The 17,636-nt window shown below is 37.9% G+C and overlaps 2 protein-coding genes and 2 long non-coding RNA genes across 4 annotated transcripts; all 4 read left to right on the forward strand.

The window, feature by feature from the left end:
- The first annotated feature begins 478 nt into the window (after positions 1-478).
- LOC117783482 (putative inorganic phosphate cotransporter) lies at positions 479-2,334 on the forward strand. The gene is made up of 4 exons (XM_034620891.1): positions 479-586; positions 769-884; positions 948-2,036; positions 2,117-2,334. Exons 1-4 carry the CDS (start codon positions 556-558, stop codon positions 2,282-2,284), a joined length of 1,404 nt encoding a protein of 467 aa, XP_034476782.1. The 5' UTR covers positions 479-555; the 3' UTR covers positions 2,285-2,334.
- Positions 2,335-3,540: 1,206 nt separating this feature from the next.
- Positions 3,541-3,914, forward strand: LOC117784732. The gene is made up of 2 exons (XR_004617444.1): positions 3,541-3,693; positions 3,779-3,914. It is a non-coding gene; the product is annotated as an uncharacterized LOC117784732 (long non-coding RNA).
- Positions 3,915-10,581: 6,667 nt separating this feature from the next.
- On the forward strand, positions 10,582-17,419 carry LOC117784010 (putative inorganic phosphate cotransporter). The gene is made up of 4 exons (XM_034621603.1): positions 10,582-11,196; positions 15,268-15,488; positions 15,562-16,638; positions 16,708-17,419. Exons 1-4 carry the CDS (start codon positions 11,151-11,153, stop codon positions 16,900-16,902), a joined length of 1,539 nt encoding a protein of 512 aa, XP_034477494.1. The 5' UTR covers positions 10,582-11,150; the 3' UTR covers positions 16,903-17,419.
- On the forward strand, positions 13,654-14,313 carry LOC117784011. The gene is made up of 2 exons (XR_004617394.1): positions 13,654-13,883; positions 13,915-14,313. It is a non-coding gene; the product is annotated as an uncharacterized LOC117784011 (long non-coding RNA).
- Positions 17,420-17,636: the final 217 nt, after the last annotated feature.

Here is a 17,636-nt window from a genome sequence, read left to right on the forward strand (position 1 = left end):
TGGTAATTTTACATATATACAGTGATATTACGTTATGTGAATAACTTTAATGATTATTTATTGGCTATAAGATGCAACATTAAAAAAAGAAGAGAATGCAATACTAATATAAGAATTGGAAACCAAATCATTATGCTCACTGTACTCTGGCAGACAATATTAATTCAGAATCATATCTAATTTTAGAGTTGAACCTGAGATGTAATAAAAAATATTTATGAAGTGAAATGGCCTTTTTGCAGATATGCAAACTCATCACCTTGTCATAATGTTGGGTAAATACTCGGTTTTTTTCTATACACTTTTTTTTTTAGCTTTGAGTTGGTAAAATTCTAATTTTTTTTTACTAGGCCTCACTGTTATCTTATCAGAATATAAACAAAAGTGATTTATATTTTAACGATTTTAACGATTTGTACAATTACAAGCACAGAAGCTGTCACATCTTCCCGGGAAAATTCTACGGTCCACATTTATCTGTTAGTTTGTTAAAGGTTCTTGAGGCGTTCGGTAATGCAACACTTGAAATAAGTGGCAAAAACAAGAGGCATCAACATGGTGAAGAATCGTCGTTTTGAGGAAGAAAGTAAGAAACAGTGAATTAGTTATTATCCTGTAATCAAAAAAAAATGTGCTATATAAACTGAAATTCTAATAGACTTTTTCATCTTCAAATTGTGTAGTAGATATAGATCGTTAGATAAATGTGAAATAGAAAAAAAAAAAATAATAATAGTTATTCAATTTCTTTAATCTTTGATCAAACAGGTTCCGGATTTGGTGTACGTCATGTGCAAATTTTACTGCTCTTCTGCGCCCTCGCTGTGGGTTTTGGAATGAGGGTCAATCTATCTGTGGCAATAGTAGCAATGGCTGAGTTTCCTGTAAGGACAAACCTTAAACATTTTCTAGCAAACTTTTATCAATTGCTCATAATTTACATTTAGGAATACAACTGGTCGGAGAAGATAAAATCGCTGGTGTTGAGCAGCTTCTTCTGGGGCTATGTATTGACTCAGTTACCTGCAGGTCCTTTGGCTCGTCGCTTTGGTGGTAAGGTCACAATTCTGACGGGTCTGTCCGTCTGCTCGGTGTTGACGGTGCTAACACCACTCTGTGCCAAACTGGGAGGTTGGAAGCTGCTCTGTGCTGTGCGCTTGCTGGAAGGCGTGTGCCAAGGATTCCTTTTCCCTTCCTGTCATACTGTGATCTCCGCTTGGGCGCCGCCTAAAGAAAGAGCATCGATGGGTAACTTTACATATGCCGGAAATCAGTTTGGCACCATCATAATGTTGGCCACAAGTGGACTTCTTGCCGCTTTCGGTGGCTGGCCATGCATCTATTATGCATCCGGCGGAATTGGTTGCGTTTGGGCCGTGGTCTATTATTTATACGGAGCCAGTTCTCCGGCCGAGTCCAAGAGCATATCCGCGGAAGAGAGAGCACTTATAGAGATGGGACAGGCCGGCGAGAGAACTGTAGCAAGGGAGGAGGGGGAGGAGGCCCATCAGCAGATTACACCTTGGCTCAGTATCATTCGCTCTCCTGCCGTTCTGGCCCTTGTGATAGTGCAGTCATCTTATGCTTATGGCTTCTATACCTTGCTCACTCAGATACCCAGCTACATGAAGAATGTTCTGGGCAAGGATATCAAGTCAAATGCGCTGCTCTCCTCGCTTCCCTACACCGCAATGCTTCTGCTGAGCCTGGCCTTCGCCTGGATCTCAAAGATTTTGCAGAAGAAGGATTCACTCTCGCTCTCATTCAATCGCAAGTTATTTAATTCCATTGGCTTTATCGGTCCCATGATTCTGTTGATTGCTCTGGGCTATGTGTCGAAAGATCAGGACACCCTCGCCGTAGTCCTGCTCATCCTAACCGTGGGCATTAGCTCCGCCGCTCACGTGGGCTTCCTCATCAATCACATTGACCTATCTCCCAATTTTGCGGGCATTATCATGGGAATCTGCAATTGCATCGCCAACTTTATGAGTCTCGCCGCACCTCTTGTTGTGGGAGTCATTGTCACCAATAACGTGAGTCGACTTTCCCTCTTTTCTTAACCCTCCAAATTTATTTATCTATAAATAATTATATTTATTTTTTAATTTTGTAGAAAGATGCATTTCAGTGGCGCCTTGTTTTCTTTGTCGCCGCTGCCATCTATTTTATTGGCAGCAGTGTTTTCTTAATCTTCGGTCGTACCCATGTGCAAGATTGGAATGATCCACCAGCAAGGATTTCAAGGAACCCCACGCCCCAATTAGAGTCCCAAAAACAGTGACAGCTTAAGCCAATTTCTCAGTTGAATAAATCATCCAAACATTAGTTAAATTACCTATGTTAATATAGTTATATACGAGTATATTTGATATATTCAAATAATAAAAACGATATAATATGTATATTTTAGATTCAATTTGCTACCTAAGTTGATTTATGCAAACATCTTTGAATTTGGAAATCAATGCTCTGGTTTCTATTTTCGATGCTTAAAAGCTCAAAGCTGTTCTGTTCTGCTAATAAAAAAGCTACGTTTAACTGAACGAACCTAGCGGCAACTTAAATAACTACAGCATATGGTTGATTTAAAATGTATCATACTTTTCAGCTGTCACAGAAAAATAAATGTTGATAGAAGCTAAAATGGTCGTATTATCGAGAAGCTTCGGATAACCGGGCCTCGAATTCGGTCAAGCACGCGAAATTACTTTTAATGTTCATAAAGTCTATGTATACATTTCAAACTCTATCCCAGCTTTTTCCTCTTATATTCAAAAAGATGAAATATTTCAATCTATTTGGTCGACCGTAAAGCTAAGCGCCCACTTTAGCTGGAAAAAAAAATAGCTGAAAGCGGAAATGATCAGTATCTCGCTTCAGACGAACCTAGCGGAAATTTCAGTAACTAAAGTGTAAACCAAATTTAAGTGTAGCATAGTTTTGCGTCGTATCTAAAAACAATCAGAATTTGGTGAATGAAACCATTGAACTCAAATAAAATTTGTTGTCTGCAATTAGGGGCAATTAGTTAATCTATAATAAGTTATTATTATTATTAATAACCGGGACTGAATAGAAGACATTTTTTAAAATAAAAAATAATAATATTTATATTTAAGACAGTTATATTCAGCAACCTGTTAGGTATAAATTTTGGTATGCTGTATGATCTAATAGAAATAGTCGTACGAGTATGTGCGCTTCTTTGGGCTTTGGGTGAAATGGTAAAGCCCCTCCTAATACGCCTTTGATATACAATGTTTATGGTTACGAACTTGCCCGCATTTGAGGCGCATGGTTGAAGTGGAAGTGGTCGTGTGATCGTGTGAGGCGAACCTGTTGATAAGCGGAATTTGAATACGTACAAGCACGCGATATGGACCGCACATTAACGAAACACACATACTCAACTTGACATTTGCGATTATGAAATGCTTATATACATACATATGTACATATACATATATAAAGCAACCCTATATATATATTTAAAAAATCTTTATAATTAGCATATTGAATTGAATCTCAAGTCAGCGATGAGTTAAGCTCGCAGAACAGGAAACTAAAAATGTACTTTGATCTTTAAGGATTTATAAGAACTTATTGTACATGTGGCGGCAACTCTAGAAAAGGTTTTCAAACTGAAGCTGTTCCATGGAATTTTGAAGCCGCAACAAATGTATGAAATTGGTAAATAAACCCAAAGGGAGTCAGTTATTTAAAAATTTCTCAGAATTTCACAACGGAATTTTGATTTTTTTTTTTTTTTTGGCAGTTTCCATTTGAGTGGCACGTGCTTTTAAAGATTAAACCGCAACGTGAGGCGGGTAGATAGCGTGAGGAGAATTCGTCTTTGTTGGAGCACCCAAAAAAAAAAAAAAGAAACAAACAAAAATTTCAAAAGCTAAAGATAATGAAATCCATTAAAAATGAATTTTAAAGCAGTTATTTATACGATTTCCAGTCAGCACAGCGGGCAGCGAGGCAACGCGACGAAATGCGAGATGTTATCAACTCCACTGTGCAAATAATAAGGCACTTGACATATCAGTTGACACCCCGGGCGCCACCACCGACAGCAGTACCGCCCGACGAATCAAATCGAATCGAGTCGAGTTGTTGGTATAGAATTAAGTTCTTGTTTGTATTTCGGATGGTAGCGCTACAATGGGCCAAAGTGGAACGATAATTGTCTGCCGAGTTGGCATGAATCAAGGTTTATGGTCGACAGCGTCAGTGGTGAAATCGTAATCGTAATCTGTATGGGAGCACCCCTCTGGATTCCTGCCTCTCTCTCGAGCTCTCTCTCTCTCTTTTTTTTTCTGTCTCTTTATGTTTATTTCGGTTCCAGGCCTTATATTTACGTCATTCCAGAGGCAATATACTCCATTCCAAAATCAAATTTTGCAAATCATTTTGCCATGCGAGCAAAAAGCAATTAATACAAATACAACACAAAGCTCTCGTGTGGAGCAATTGCGGTTTGTAGGCCGAGAGAGGGGCGCGAATGGGAGAGCCATTGCCAGCGTCAACGTCAGCGTCAGCGTCAGCGAAACATCAGAGAGCCGATTACTTTTGTACACTTGCGCATCACGTGAACGTGGCTCGTCGTCGCTCGATCGTGTGCCGAGCCGAACGTGTGAGAAACGTGATCAAAGATCAGACTGAGAGCGAGAGTGAGAGCGAGTGCGGGCATATGTATGAAAAGACGACGTGCACACACAAACGCAAGCCCAGAGTGGGAGAGAGCGAGAGATTGTGAGAGTGGGTGCGCCGCATTAATACATATGTACATGTGTATGTATGTAGGCAACTTTATGTAGAAATGTCTGTATGCTTGTGCTTAAAAATGGCAACAAATTAACACAACGCGGCGCCAAAGTTGTTGTTGTTGCCGGCAAAAGCGTAAACGTTCTCTCACTCCTGCGCTCTCTCACACTTGCTATGGCTCTCTTCGGGCAAGCCTCTCGTACTCTCCCTCTCTCTGTCTCTCTTTCTTTTGTCGCTAAGGTTATCGCAATTTATTTTGCACATTCAATGCTGTTTTCTGTTTGCTTTTTTTGATACTTAATATAATAAAATATATATATTTTTTATATATTTTGTTTGTTTTTGAAATTGTTACTGATATTACAATTTTTTTAATAATTAACGATTTCAAAATAAATATCAAATAGTTTTTTGCACAGTCATGTACAGTGCTTGCCTTTTTATGAATTAACTTATCTAGCGATCTAAACTAACTTTAGTCACTTTTAACTGAAAATACAAATACTTGGTTAATACTCGTATGCAAATAAATTTATATTATAGCCAAACAGTTGGTGTTGTGCCGTGTTGTGGATGATGTCAGTGTGATAAATCAGATTCGTGGTTGTCGCATTGCCAAGTCCATTTCACAAATGATAAGATTTCCATACATACATACATACATATGTATGAACATTCCCTGAATTACTGTCATAATTGCAGACATTGTTCAAAGTCATGGGGATGTAGAGGTTTATAGATAAGACTGCAGCAGGGTGGAGTTTGCAAAGTGACTAAGGTTCATCCACGGATCTCTGATCGTTTTGGCCAAGAATAAGTGGACGGAAATAGCGCTAATGTCCCTTAGCCAAGATCACGAGTCATTATCGCTCACTTTAAGTGTCTGTCCAAATCGAATGTTTTATTGTTTGTGTGCTCGACATGTCTCAACAGTAATATATTGAAATAAGCATTTTTAGATGGCGCTAGTAAACCAAAACAAATATACTCTATCTATAGAAATATTTATAAAGATTTCTTCTTAAATCTATAAAGTTTTATTTACTCGAATACTTTTTGTACTAAATATATTAAAAAATGTGCTGTACTATTTAAAAATAAAACAATATTAACTTACTTTGCTTTAGAAATAATGAAAAGTTTGGCGTTACAAATTTTATTTGTTCTACTTTCAATTTAATATTAATTTATATTTCTTAATTAAAGGCTCTTACATACTTATACATATTATTAAATAGAAATAAATTTGTAAGACTTAAAATAAATCTTTATGGTGACAAATATATATATTATATATAAGAACGTTAGTTTTGGCATTTCTAAAATATACTACATATTCAGGGGTGCTCATTCATTTTTGAAAGATTTTCGGTTGGTTTCGATTTCTCTGGCACTTTTGATTATAAATGACATTTGCTGATAAATGGAAAGTTAAATATTTGTAGTACCCGATTTATATAGTGTATTAAAATGTGAAAATTCACAGCACGAGCAGTAGAAATGAAAATATCTATTTTAAGAGCCTACGTGCCGCGTGAAAAGTCCAATCACGAACGCCCACACATTGCCGCAATAAAGATGAGGCTAAGAGGCTAACAGGTTGAAAAAGGAGACCAGAGGGTGGGGAGGGAGAGGAGCGGGGATCAATGAAAAGTTTGCAATTAAAATGATTCTCTAAGCAATTGCGGAAAATCAAAATGAAATGCGTCTTTGACTGTCTGCCAGATCTGCAATGTTTGTTTGGCTGGGCGAAGACAATAATGAAAACGTCGAGACACAAATCAAATAGCCAAAATTAACCATCAATGGAGGTGACAACTAGGCAAGGTGGGCGTGTCTGAGGTGCTAAGTAAAATGTATGGGTCATGTATTACATTGGACTTAAATATTTATAGCAAAAAGTTTCCATACCCCATTGTGTTGCACGTTAATTCGCATCAATTGAGGCATCTCAATTGAGTGCATACAATTCAATTAGATGTGTCAGATGTGATACAGATGATACAATTACTTTACTCGGTTGACACTCACAGATTGGCAAATATATGCATTAGAAATTTACATAAATATCTCATAAATATTTCGTATGCAAAACAGCGAAAACTGTTGACAAAATCCCTTAAATAACATTGTCTCTGACGTTGACACAAAGCATATGACTAGGAGTCACAATATTAAATATTGAATATTGAATACGAAGCTCAGTGCAGACCCACTGTTCTTGCCCCTGCCACATTAATGGGGCTGTCTACCCCTTGGGCATAATTAACACCTTCTTGGGGGTATGGAAAATCACCAACAAAAAATTCAAGAGAAGCTGCGATCCGAAACGAAGTCATATGTTAGTTTAATGGCACATTTGAACCGCACTTAGAGCTATAGATTCGGTATATCTTTATTTTCTTTTACAATTTGTTACACACGGCGTATACGTTATATGATCAAATTGTCAGCTTTATTATCGCCATTCAATTGGCAGCGCATGCAACGCCTGTAAAATTCCATTCCACATTCTGTATCTGTATCTAGGCGCGTAAATGTATCTGTATCTAGATATTTGTATCTATTTATTTATAAAAGTACATTTCCATTTAAATGACAAGCTGCATTTTAATTGCTGCACTAAAGGGTGTGGCTAAGGAGCTAATTCAGGCCCTGCCCAGCCCTCCTTTCCCTCCTCTCCCTCCTGCCCCTCCTCGCTGTTCGTGAGTCAACCTGGCGACAGATTCTACATCCGTTTCTCCACCATTTCAGATTGACGTCAAGCGTTTTCTGTTTGCCATTTGACACATGTCGCGTCTAGGGCGGTTTTTTATTTTTGTTTTTGATAAGAGTACGAGTCTATGATAGTGCAGCCCACAGATTCATTTGTAAATTACCCCCGCTCCGTTCACAATTTGGAGCAATACGTTTTGTGGGCCTGACGCATCCAAGCTTGATAAGATCTTGTGATTGAATTGATTAATGAAAATAATCCCAATGAGCACAGTTGGTGACTTTAATAAATGACAGAACAAACAGATAGAAGTACTTTACTCAATACAAGTCAAAATACTTTCAACTCTTTTCGATCATCTGATCCAAACTATAAATAAAACTCATAAAACAAATGTCCCTTTTGAGTTGACATTTAATTTGTATCACAAGACAGAAAGATGTGATAACGAGCACGAGCTTTATGGTTATGGATATATTTGCACTCTGTTGCAATTGTACCTCAATTATCTATCTTTAGAGAGTCAGTTATAGCCGTAATTATACTGCTTATTATCTGATAAACCATAATTTAGTCAAGTACGGCCACTGAGAATAATTTATGACTTTTTCGATCGACAAAATAGGCATATTGAAGTACTTTACTCAATACAAGTCAAAATACTTTCAATTTGCTTCAATCATCATAAGGAATTTATAAAAAATATTCCCCTTTTAGTTGAAATGTAATTTATTAAAAGAACTACAAGATGGACGTATATGATAAGAAGTTTTATAGTTGATGACTTATTACGAATAAATCTATTTGCACTTTGCTGCAATTGTACCTCAATTACTAAATTACCTCTTTCTATAGAGAGTTATAGCCATAATTCTAGGTCTTATTAACTGATAAATTGTCAAGTATGCAAACTGAGGATAACGTATGACTTTTTCGATAGACTAAATAGAAAGATTCAAGTACTTTACTCAATACAAGTCAAAATACTTTCAACTCTCTTCGATCAACTGAGGAAAACTATAAATAAAATACATAAATGTCATTTTGAGCTGACATTTAATTCGTTACACAAGATTTTAAGAATGCCAAGATTGAAATTAATGATAACAAACTAGAAATAAATCTATTGTACTTGTAGCTCTTTGCAATCATACCTCAATTAGAAAGCTATATCTTCCTTCAAAGAGTCAATTATAGCCGTATTTATAGGCTTTATAAACTGATAAAACCGGCGAATCATAGCTGGCGAACGTGCCTGAAAAACGTGTGCGAATTCAAAACGGGACCGGGGCCTTATCAGTTTGAAAACACAAACACACATACACACACACACACAGATACACTCGTACCTTTTGTAACATATGCCGAAATCGAAATGTGTACCGATTAATAATAATTCGTAGACTTGCCTCTTCAGTGCTGTCTTGTTGGAGGAATCAGAATGAATTTGCCTGGCTGATAAGAGTACAAATCGGTGGCCGCAGAGGGGAGTTGAGGGGCTTGGGGGCTGGTCAAAACGGACAGCGTTGTTTTGCTGGTAAAATCAAAGTCTCAACTGATAAGCATAAATAATTTGTTTAAACATTTGATTTAACAACAAATAAATATAATTGATAACTCAGATACTTGATGTTCCATTTATAGGACGTAATTAAGTTTTCATTCTCTTCTCATCTCTATGTTCCTCTGTCGGTTGAAAGTGACATGGCATTCAATCAGGGCCAACTGCCTGACAATTTGTGAGTTATGGATTGTGTAAGCGTCGCAATAATCCCGATAATACAAGTCTCGTATAATATATTGTTTGATTGTGCGATTGTTACATTTGCCGGCAGCAACTGTCAAAGCCTGAGTTATGTCACAGACGAGTAGCTCTTGAGATACCTCAAACGAGAGAGAGAGAGAGAGAGAGAGAGAGAGAGAGAGAGAGAGAGATAGACATACACAGAGCGAGACAGTTAGTTATACATATTTGCTTAAACCAGGGACCGTAATGATTAGAATATTCTTAAAATTAAAAAAAAGTTGTTAATTTTTAATCAATATTTAGATATATGATAATTGCTATTATTGATCTTAATAGAAAATATTGGAATAAATAATTAGTTTTATTTTTACATTAGCTAAATTTTCCGGGCTAAGTTTATCTTCATTTTTATTTCAAAATTGTATTTTATTTTCAATGCTGAAAGATTATTAAAATTGTTTTGTTGACTAATTTTAAATAGATAATATAAATGTATTATTCTAAATTTAAAATAAAAATATCCTTTTCCACTCAAAAAGAGTATTTCTAGAATTTGCACATTTATCTAGATTATTTGATTAGATTTATTACAATTTGGGATCCCTGGTATATATAAGTTTTTCGTCAGTGGCTGTTGTTTGACCTCGACAGAGACTTAGGCCTTATCAGCAGACACTGTTCAAGCTAAGAAAGGTCGCAAGATTGAAAAGTATCTGAGAGATACCAGCTGTAACTGGCTACGGGAAGAGGACGGAAATGGGATGTGACTAATTTGGTTTTACAATTTATAATGCTTACAGGCTGATTTCTTAAAAATATTATATAGTACATTAGTCAGAAGATTCAAGGAGAGAGAGGCAAGGAGAGAGTGAGAGCGTAAGAGAGCGGGAGAGGAAGGCAGTTGAGACTGATAACTCGTTGTTGTTTCGCTATGTTGTTGTGTTGGTGTTGTTTACATATTGGCCGGCAAATTAGAGAGTCAGAGAGCAGGCAACACACACACACACACACACACACACACACACACACACATACTCATATGACTAAGCTGTGTGTGTGTGTGTGTGTGTGTGCTGCCAGCGTGTTCGGGTTTTTACTGATAGCAAAAGCAACAACCAAATGAAAATGGAATTCACGCGATACACATGTGTGTGCCATAACCGACAGCAACAGTAACAAGACTAACAACAACAACAACAACTACAACAACATTGGCAGCAATGTGACAGCGACGTCTGCTGCGACTGCGACTGCGACTGCGACGTCGAACTCTCTCGAGCAATGCGAGCGTCGCGACGTCGGCCGATCATATTTATAAAAGAATCGCGTCCGCAAGTATTTCAAGCAGTCGCAATCGCTCGCTAGAACAAACCAAAACCGAAACCGTAAATATACGCGTAATCGAACAGTCGGACAGTTGTGCTATTATATAGTATCTGTATCTGTAGCTGAGAGTATCTGAGTATCTGTAGCTGAGCATCGGAGAGTATCTGTATCCGCGTAAACTAAATACATCGTGTGAGACGAACATACTTATCGTAGATATCTGTAATTTATGCGACATTCAAATCGCTTTGAATATCCGCCAACAAAACTCGCTAGCAAAGAAGCCAACGCGACTTTTGGCCCAAGACTACAATTCCCCGCCCATCTCCACCGACTCGATCGCCGTCTCCGTCACCGTCTCCGTCGTGTCGTGCACATGTGCTCCAGCTTAATGTCGGAACACGTTGTGTGAAAATTATATGAAAAAATAAAAGTAACAACAAAATTCATTTGAAACACAAGAAAGTTCCAGTTACAGCCGCAGCTCTAAAGCCAGAGCGAGAGCGAAAGTAAGACAAAGAGAGAGTGATAGAGAGAGAGAGAGAGATCTCAAGTTTGGAAGATACAACAAAAACCCGCGCCGCACACATGACCACCACTTTGAATATGGTGAAAACTGGCAAATACGCCAATGGTAAGTACCAAAAGTTAGCCCTTATCAGCTGCCAATCCATCCATCTATATCTGTCTATAGATAGAAATCTATCTATGTATCTATCTCTTTTGCTCGTCGCGTTGCGTGCACGTGTCTCATATGTTTATGTAAGCTACCGAGTGCATTTGTCAATTTGTCAGAGATGTGAACAGCGCTTGTTGCCGGAAACAACTTGCTCGAACCCCCCTCGCAGCACTCCTCATCCTCCACCCTTCCAAGAAATGTAATCAACTGAACAAAAAAAAAAAATAGAGTCGCAATTGTGTATATTTATTACCTTTTAAAGCAAACGAAGCAAGCGTTAATTGCATTCGAAGTTAGCCAAGTTTGCAATATGGCTAAAATTGTAGTTATTACTGATTTATTGACATTTCACATTCCATCAGCTACTTTATAAAGTATCTGCAACTCAAAGCCACATGAAAGTTAAAAAAAATAAAATTAATTTGAATTTTATTCGTCTTTGTCGACAGACGAATAAAATTTTAGCACGCTCAACGCAAATGATAAAAATAAACAACAAAATAAAATACATAGAATAGAATAGCATTGAGTGGGGTGGGGTGGTGCTGTGGAAGTGTGTAGAGAGAGAGAGAGAGGTAGAGAGACGTAGGGGAGATGTTGGCCAAGCAAATGAGACGTAGTATATTTGCTCTCTTTCCTCAGCTCTTCTCTCTTTTTCTTTTGCTATTTTGTATTATTCAATTTTGAAGAGTTGCCAATGAAATTTAAATTTGAAAAGAACAGAAATGATAGCAATTAGCTTGGACTATGCTCAATTGACGCAGCTCTATTGCTTATCTAACTAAGAGGGAGAGAGCGCGAGTGAGAGAGAGAGACTGATAAGCAGAACAATCCAAATTACAAATAACAAATATTTGTAATAAAGCACTACAGCTGAGTTTTCGAGTAAAGAGCTATAATAACAACAGAGACTTCCAATTGTAAGCCCCCTTTTTTTTATGAGGTCTAGTTTACACGTAATGCCCGAGTGCTACCCAATAATTTATCAGCGACGGGTTGCCTGATTCGATGAGTCGTCACTGTAACTAATTATCTAATCTCAAAGACTGACATGCTCAATAAAATACAAATACTCAATACTTCTCGTATGTAGGTTTGTAGTGCTAAAGATTTCCAGTTTGTTGTTATTATTGTTGAATATTTTATCGTGCGCGTTATCGACTGTTATCGGTTATCAGCACATTTGCACTTCAGGTTGAGTTGTTCGTTTTATTTCTATACCAATATGTCCTTCGTCAAAAAAACTCAACCCAATTGTTGCCTAGACTTGTTCTAGATCTAAATATATATATAGATATAGAGTATATAACTCTTTGAAAAGTACGAGTACAGTGTTTTTTTGGACAGCCAATCAATCAAAAATCAACTTTCATATGAGTTCATAAATGTTTATTGATCATATTGCTGGAAATTTTTACAATTCCATTTATGGAACTCAAAAAAAAAATCTTAATTGCCTTTGTTTTTATATTTGTTTTTTGCTCTCCTTTCTGCAAGAGTATAAATTAACATTTAACTAAAGTGTGACAAAGAAAACAATTTGTGTTTCTTATACAACAAAAATTCGAAAACTTTGAAGCTGAAGGAGAAAAAACGTAAGACGAAATTTAAATCATTGTGCAAATAAATTGAAAAACGTGTCTGATAAAAAGTTCCACAGCAGAGTGATTCAGTTTCAGCAAACAGAGCGGGAGAGTAACAGAGAGAGAGAGAGAGCAAGTGAGATAGAGCGAGAGAGAAATCTGTCTCAAAGTTCAATCAACGCCTAACGTCATCGTCATCGTCATCGCCAGAGTATTTTTGGCTCCACAATTGTTAATTATTGAGCATAATTAATTGATTAAAATTAATAGTTATTAGTTTGAAAACTGGCATTGGCTGCTTTGGAAATTCGCTCGAGGGGAGTTCAATAGACTTGCAATACTCGTACCTTGTAAGGCCGCGTCGCAAGGTTGCGAATATGTATTAAATGTTGTGCAACAAAATTGTTGCACCAACAAACAGCTGCAACAAGAACTAAGCCTCTGCCATTTATGGAGAATCGCAGTCCGAGCCGAGTCTAAAAATAAAAGCGCAGATCTACAAAGAACAAAAATAAACCAGTAGGAAAAGCGATAGAAGAGCGAACTCGACTGTGACAGACTCTGCAGTTAATTTGAAATAAAAGCAAATAAGAATTAAATTATTATCTGCTTTGGATATCTTATAGTTTGAATACAGAGAACTCTACATTAAAAATTTTGGTGTATCTAGCTCTTACATTGACGCATTTTGAAATATTTAACTCTTAGTTTTAAGACTAAATTTTAATTTTTGACTTTTTATCTTAAAAATTAATTTTTCAAAGTTGCTATATTCCTTTTAATATACTCTTTAAAATATTGATGTACAGAGTCTAAAATAATACTGGCAACAGCTGTAGCTGCTTTGTATGTCCCACTGTACGTCTATCCGTCTGTATGTCTATCCGTCTGTATGTCTATCCGTCTGTATGTCTCCCTGTCTGTCTGTCGGTCTGAGTGTGCCAATAAATTGACTTGTGCACATGGCTAAAAAGAGAGATCGTCACGTGCTGTTCGTCTCTTGAGTCTGCCGATCGCAGCGAGAGAGAATTACACAGGTAAAACTGCGAGAGGAGAGGAGTGAGCAGAGTGTTGAGGTTGGAGAGGAGAGATGAGCAGGGAGAGAGAAGGTATGTGAAGTGGTATGTCGCGTGGTATGCTTAAGCTGATTCGCTGTTGGTACAGCACCGTCTGCTGAGGTTGCACTTCATTGAGGCCCACAATTCACGAGTAATTCACAATCACATTCCCGAGTGGGCGTTGTATGTGTGTGTAAGCGAGTGTCTGTATATATTTGTGTGTGTGTGTGTGTGTGTGTGTGTACTGTGTACTGCCACAACAAGATTTTGACACAGTGTTTTATAAATAAACGCGCCCCACATAAACGACAGAGTGAGAGTGTGAGAGACAAAGTAAAGAGAGAGAGAGAGAGAGAGAAAGAGTAAGAGCATGCTATTGACATTGATAAGAGAGCAGTTTGTCAGTAATAAAGAAGAGAGAGAGAGAATAAGAAAGAGAGAGAGAGTCTATGAACAACATATAGCAATTTTAATTATTTTTCATCGATCATATTATAATTTAAATAATTTATAGGGACTCCTTAGTTTAAAAATTGACACTAATGATCAAAAAATTATTGAAAGAAGTAAGAGGTAGCAACAGATGCTGTAACCAAACATGTAAACGATTGTTGGTTGGAGCTATTAAAACGTCAACACTTGAAAGTGATAAACATCTTCAGTACACAGCTGACAAGAAAGATAATGGGCGAGAATGGGAGACAGGCGCAGATGAAGAGAGAAAGGGAAAGCGAGTGCTCCTCATGCTCTTCTTAGGCTGAGAAATATATAACAAAATTATTGATAGCCTCTTTTAAAAATGTCTTCATGTTAATGAGGGATAAAGACAAATAGTTGATGGGAAATGGAGCGAATTTGTGGACTGCATATGCAGGGAGAGAAAGAGAGGCAGAGCAGATTCTCTTCGATCTCATCTAACACTTTAACTCTGGTGTTTTTCCTATAAAATGTCAAATGGAAAAATTCGAATAAAGATAAAGATACTATATGCTCTTCTCAGTTTCCCTACTCTAATTTCATTCATTTTCCATTTATAGATTGAAATCATATTCCCCATTTCTCACAGTATAATCTGCTTTTTTTAATTTTCTTTATGGAATTTTTATCTTTTGGTTTCCTATTTTTAAAGGAGTTGTTAGTTGTAGATTATTTCCAGTCTCGTCTGTTATATTTTCGACTTGTTGGAAATAATATCCATTCAATCCACTTGTTAAGGAAATTATATTTCATACTTTCTTAACCGTATTATAATTTTATTTTGTTTCCTTTTGTTAAAGACAATGTATTTCTCCCTTAGTTACTCCTAGTATTACATATAATATTTAAATTTTTTTATTCTTTAGTTATTTCCTCTCTAATCTTTAATATTTTGAACTTTGTTGCAGACAAGATCATTGGCGTGCGGCATATACAATGTCTCCTGTGCTTCTTCTGCCTGACCCTCGCGTATGCGTGGCGGGTTAATCTTCCCGTGGCATTGGTGGCCATGACAAAGCCGAACGTAACGGACAACGGGAACAATAGCTTAAGTGATGGCTTCAATAATAGCTTAAGTGACAACAGCTCGGAGCAGCTGCAGCCACTTGGAATGAAAGCTGGGATTGATGTAAGTGTGATGGCTACAAGATGTGAAAGTCATGGTGAATCTCATCCTCATACACATCTTCCTCCCTTTGCAGTATTATACATTCACGGAGCAACAGAGGTCGTATATGTTGAGCAGCTTCTTTTGGGGATACGTTGTGACCCAAGTGCCTGGAGGATATATTGCTCAACGTTATGGAGCCAAGATGTTGTTGCTTGTTGGACTCGCATCCTGTGCCATCTTGACGCTACTCACACCGATGACACTTAAATATGGCGGCTGGCAAGCTCTGTGTGTGGTCCGTGTTCTGGAGGGGTTGACCCAAGGTGCAGTGCATCCGGCAACGCATTCCCTGCTCTCCAAGTGGGCGCCGGCCAAGGAACGTGGCTTATTGGGCACCCTTTGCTATTCGGGAGCACAGTTTGGCACGATCTTGATGATGGCCACAAGTGGCTTCCTCTCGGACACAAATATTGGATGGCCGGCGATCTTCTATTGCGGCGGAGCTTGTGGTTTCCTGTGGGTTGCCATCTGGTGGTTTTACTCATCCAGCGCGCCGGAGGATCATCGCAGCATTACGCGGGAGGAGCTGAAGTTCATTGAGGAATCCCGTTCCGATGGCAAAATGCAAGATTCCCATAAGATGGCGCCCACACCATGGAAAGCGATCTTCACCTCGATGCCGTTCCTTTCTCTGCTGATTGTCCACTGCACGCACATGTGGGGCTTCTGGACGCTATTGAACATGATTCCCAATTACATGACGTCCATCTTTAAAATGAACATCAATAGCAGTGCACTGAATTCCTCGATTCCCTACATTGCAATGATGCTGCTTAGTTTCTTCTTCGTCTGGCTGTCCAAGGTGCTGCAGCGGCAGAAGTCCTTGTCGGTGTCCTTTAATCGCAAGTTCTTCAATACAATTGGACACTGGATACCGGCGTGTTGCCTCATCGCTCTGGCTTATGTGCCTTCCGAGAAACCCACACTCGCCATTGCCCTGCTCACACTAACCATTAGCATTAGTGCTGCCACCTACCTGGGCTTTCAGGTCAACCACATTGACCTCTCACCCAACTACGCGGGCACCTTGATGGGACTCACGAATGCGGCCGCGAATGTCATGAGTGCCTTGGCACCTCTCGCTGTGGGAGTGATTGTCAAGAATTCGGTAAGTGGACCACTTTCTTGATCAATCCAAACTCTTAATTAACGTCTTCAATTCGTACCTTTCCATTAGGATAATGTGGATGAATGGCGTATAGTGTTTTTCGTGGCCGCCGGCTTTTACTTCTTCGGCAATCTGATGTTTGTGATCTTTGGAAGCACGGAGACTCAATGGTGGGATTCTCCGGTGGTGGATGAGGACAGCATAGAAGCGGGTATGCCCCTGGCGGGAAATCGTCAAAGTCCAGCTACACAGGAAACGCCCTAAGATCCTTGCGACATCCTCCTTCCATCCACCCGAGTGCTGACTAAAGACTTTCTCATGCAAATATCTAGAGAGAAGCATGATTTTGTCATAGTTGTTTCATAAATTAAGTAATAGTTTTAAGTGAATTAGTTTTTATAAAGTAAAGGACAAGAGCTGAAATTGCCATAATGACGATCGCGTGCTTCCATTAGCGATATTAAAAAAAAACAACATATGATAATTGTTTAGTTGATAGATAAAGCATAAATTATTATTTGCAGTATTTTCCATTATGTACATAAAAAATAACAAAATATATATATCTAATGAAGTAAAAAAACTTGAGCATATGTAACTAATAGAGCTGCTCTTGTAATTGTTATGTTTTAAAGTAACTATTTCGCTTAGGCAATTAGTTAAATTAGCTTAAAATATTAGTAATAAAAAATCAACCAACTTGTGATGTACGAAAAAATATATTGAACTAAAAAAGGCAGAAATGAAGACCGCATAAAAATTTATGCACAAAAAATAACAACTAAATCAAATGTGTTTTTCTTTTAAGTATTTGAATTTGAATTTGAAAATGGCGCAAGCGATACCGATAGACGCAATTATCGGGAGCAAGCAAACCAGCAGTGAGTTAACATAACGGTCAGCTGTTTGAGCAGTGTTTGCGGTCCACAAACAAAAAAAGGAAATAACGAAAATGAAAATGGAAATGACATCAAAACAAACTACAAATCAACCAGCAG

The sequence above is a fragment of the Drosophila innubila genome (genome assembly GCF_004354385.1).
Source record: "Drosophila innubila isolate TH190305 chromosome 2R unlocalized genomic scaffold, UK_Dinn_1.0 1_C_2R, whole genome shotgun sequence".
Lineage (NCBI taxonomy): Eukaryota > Metazoa > Arthropoda > Insecta > Diptera > Drosophilidae > Drosophila > Drosophila innubila.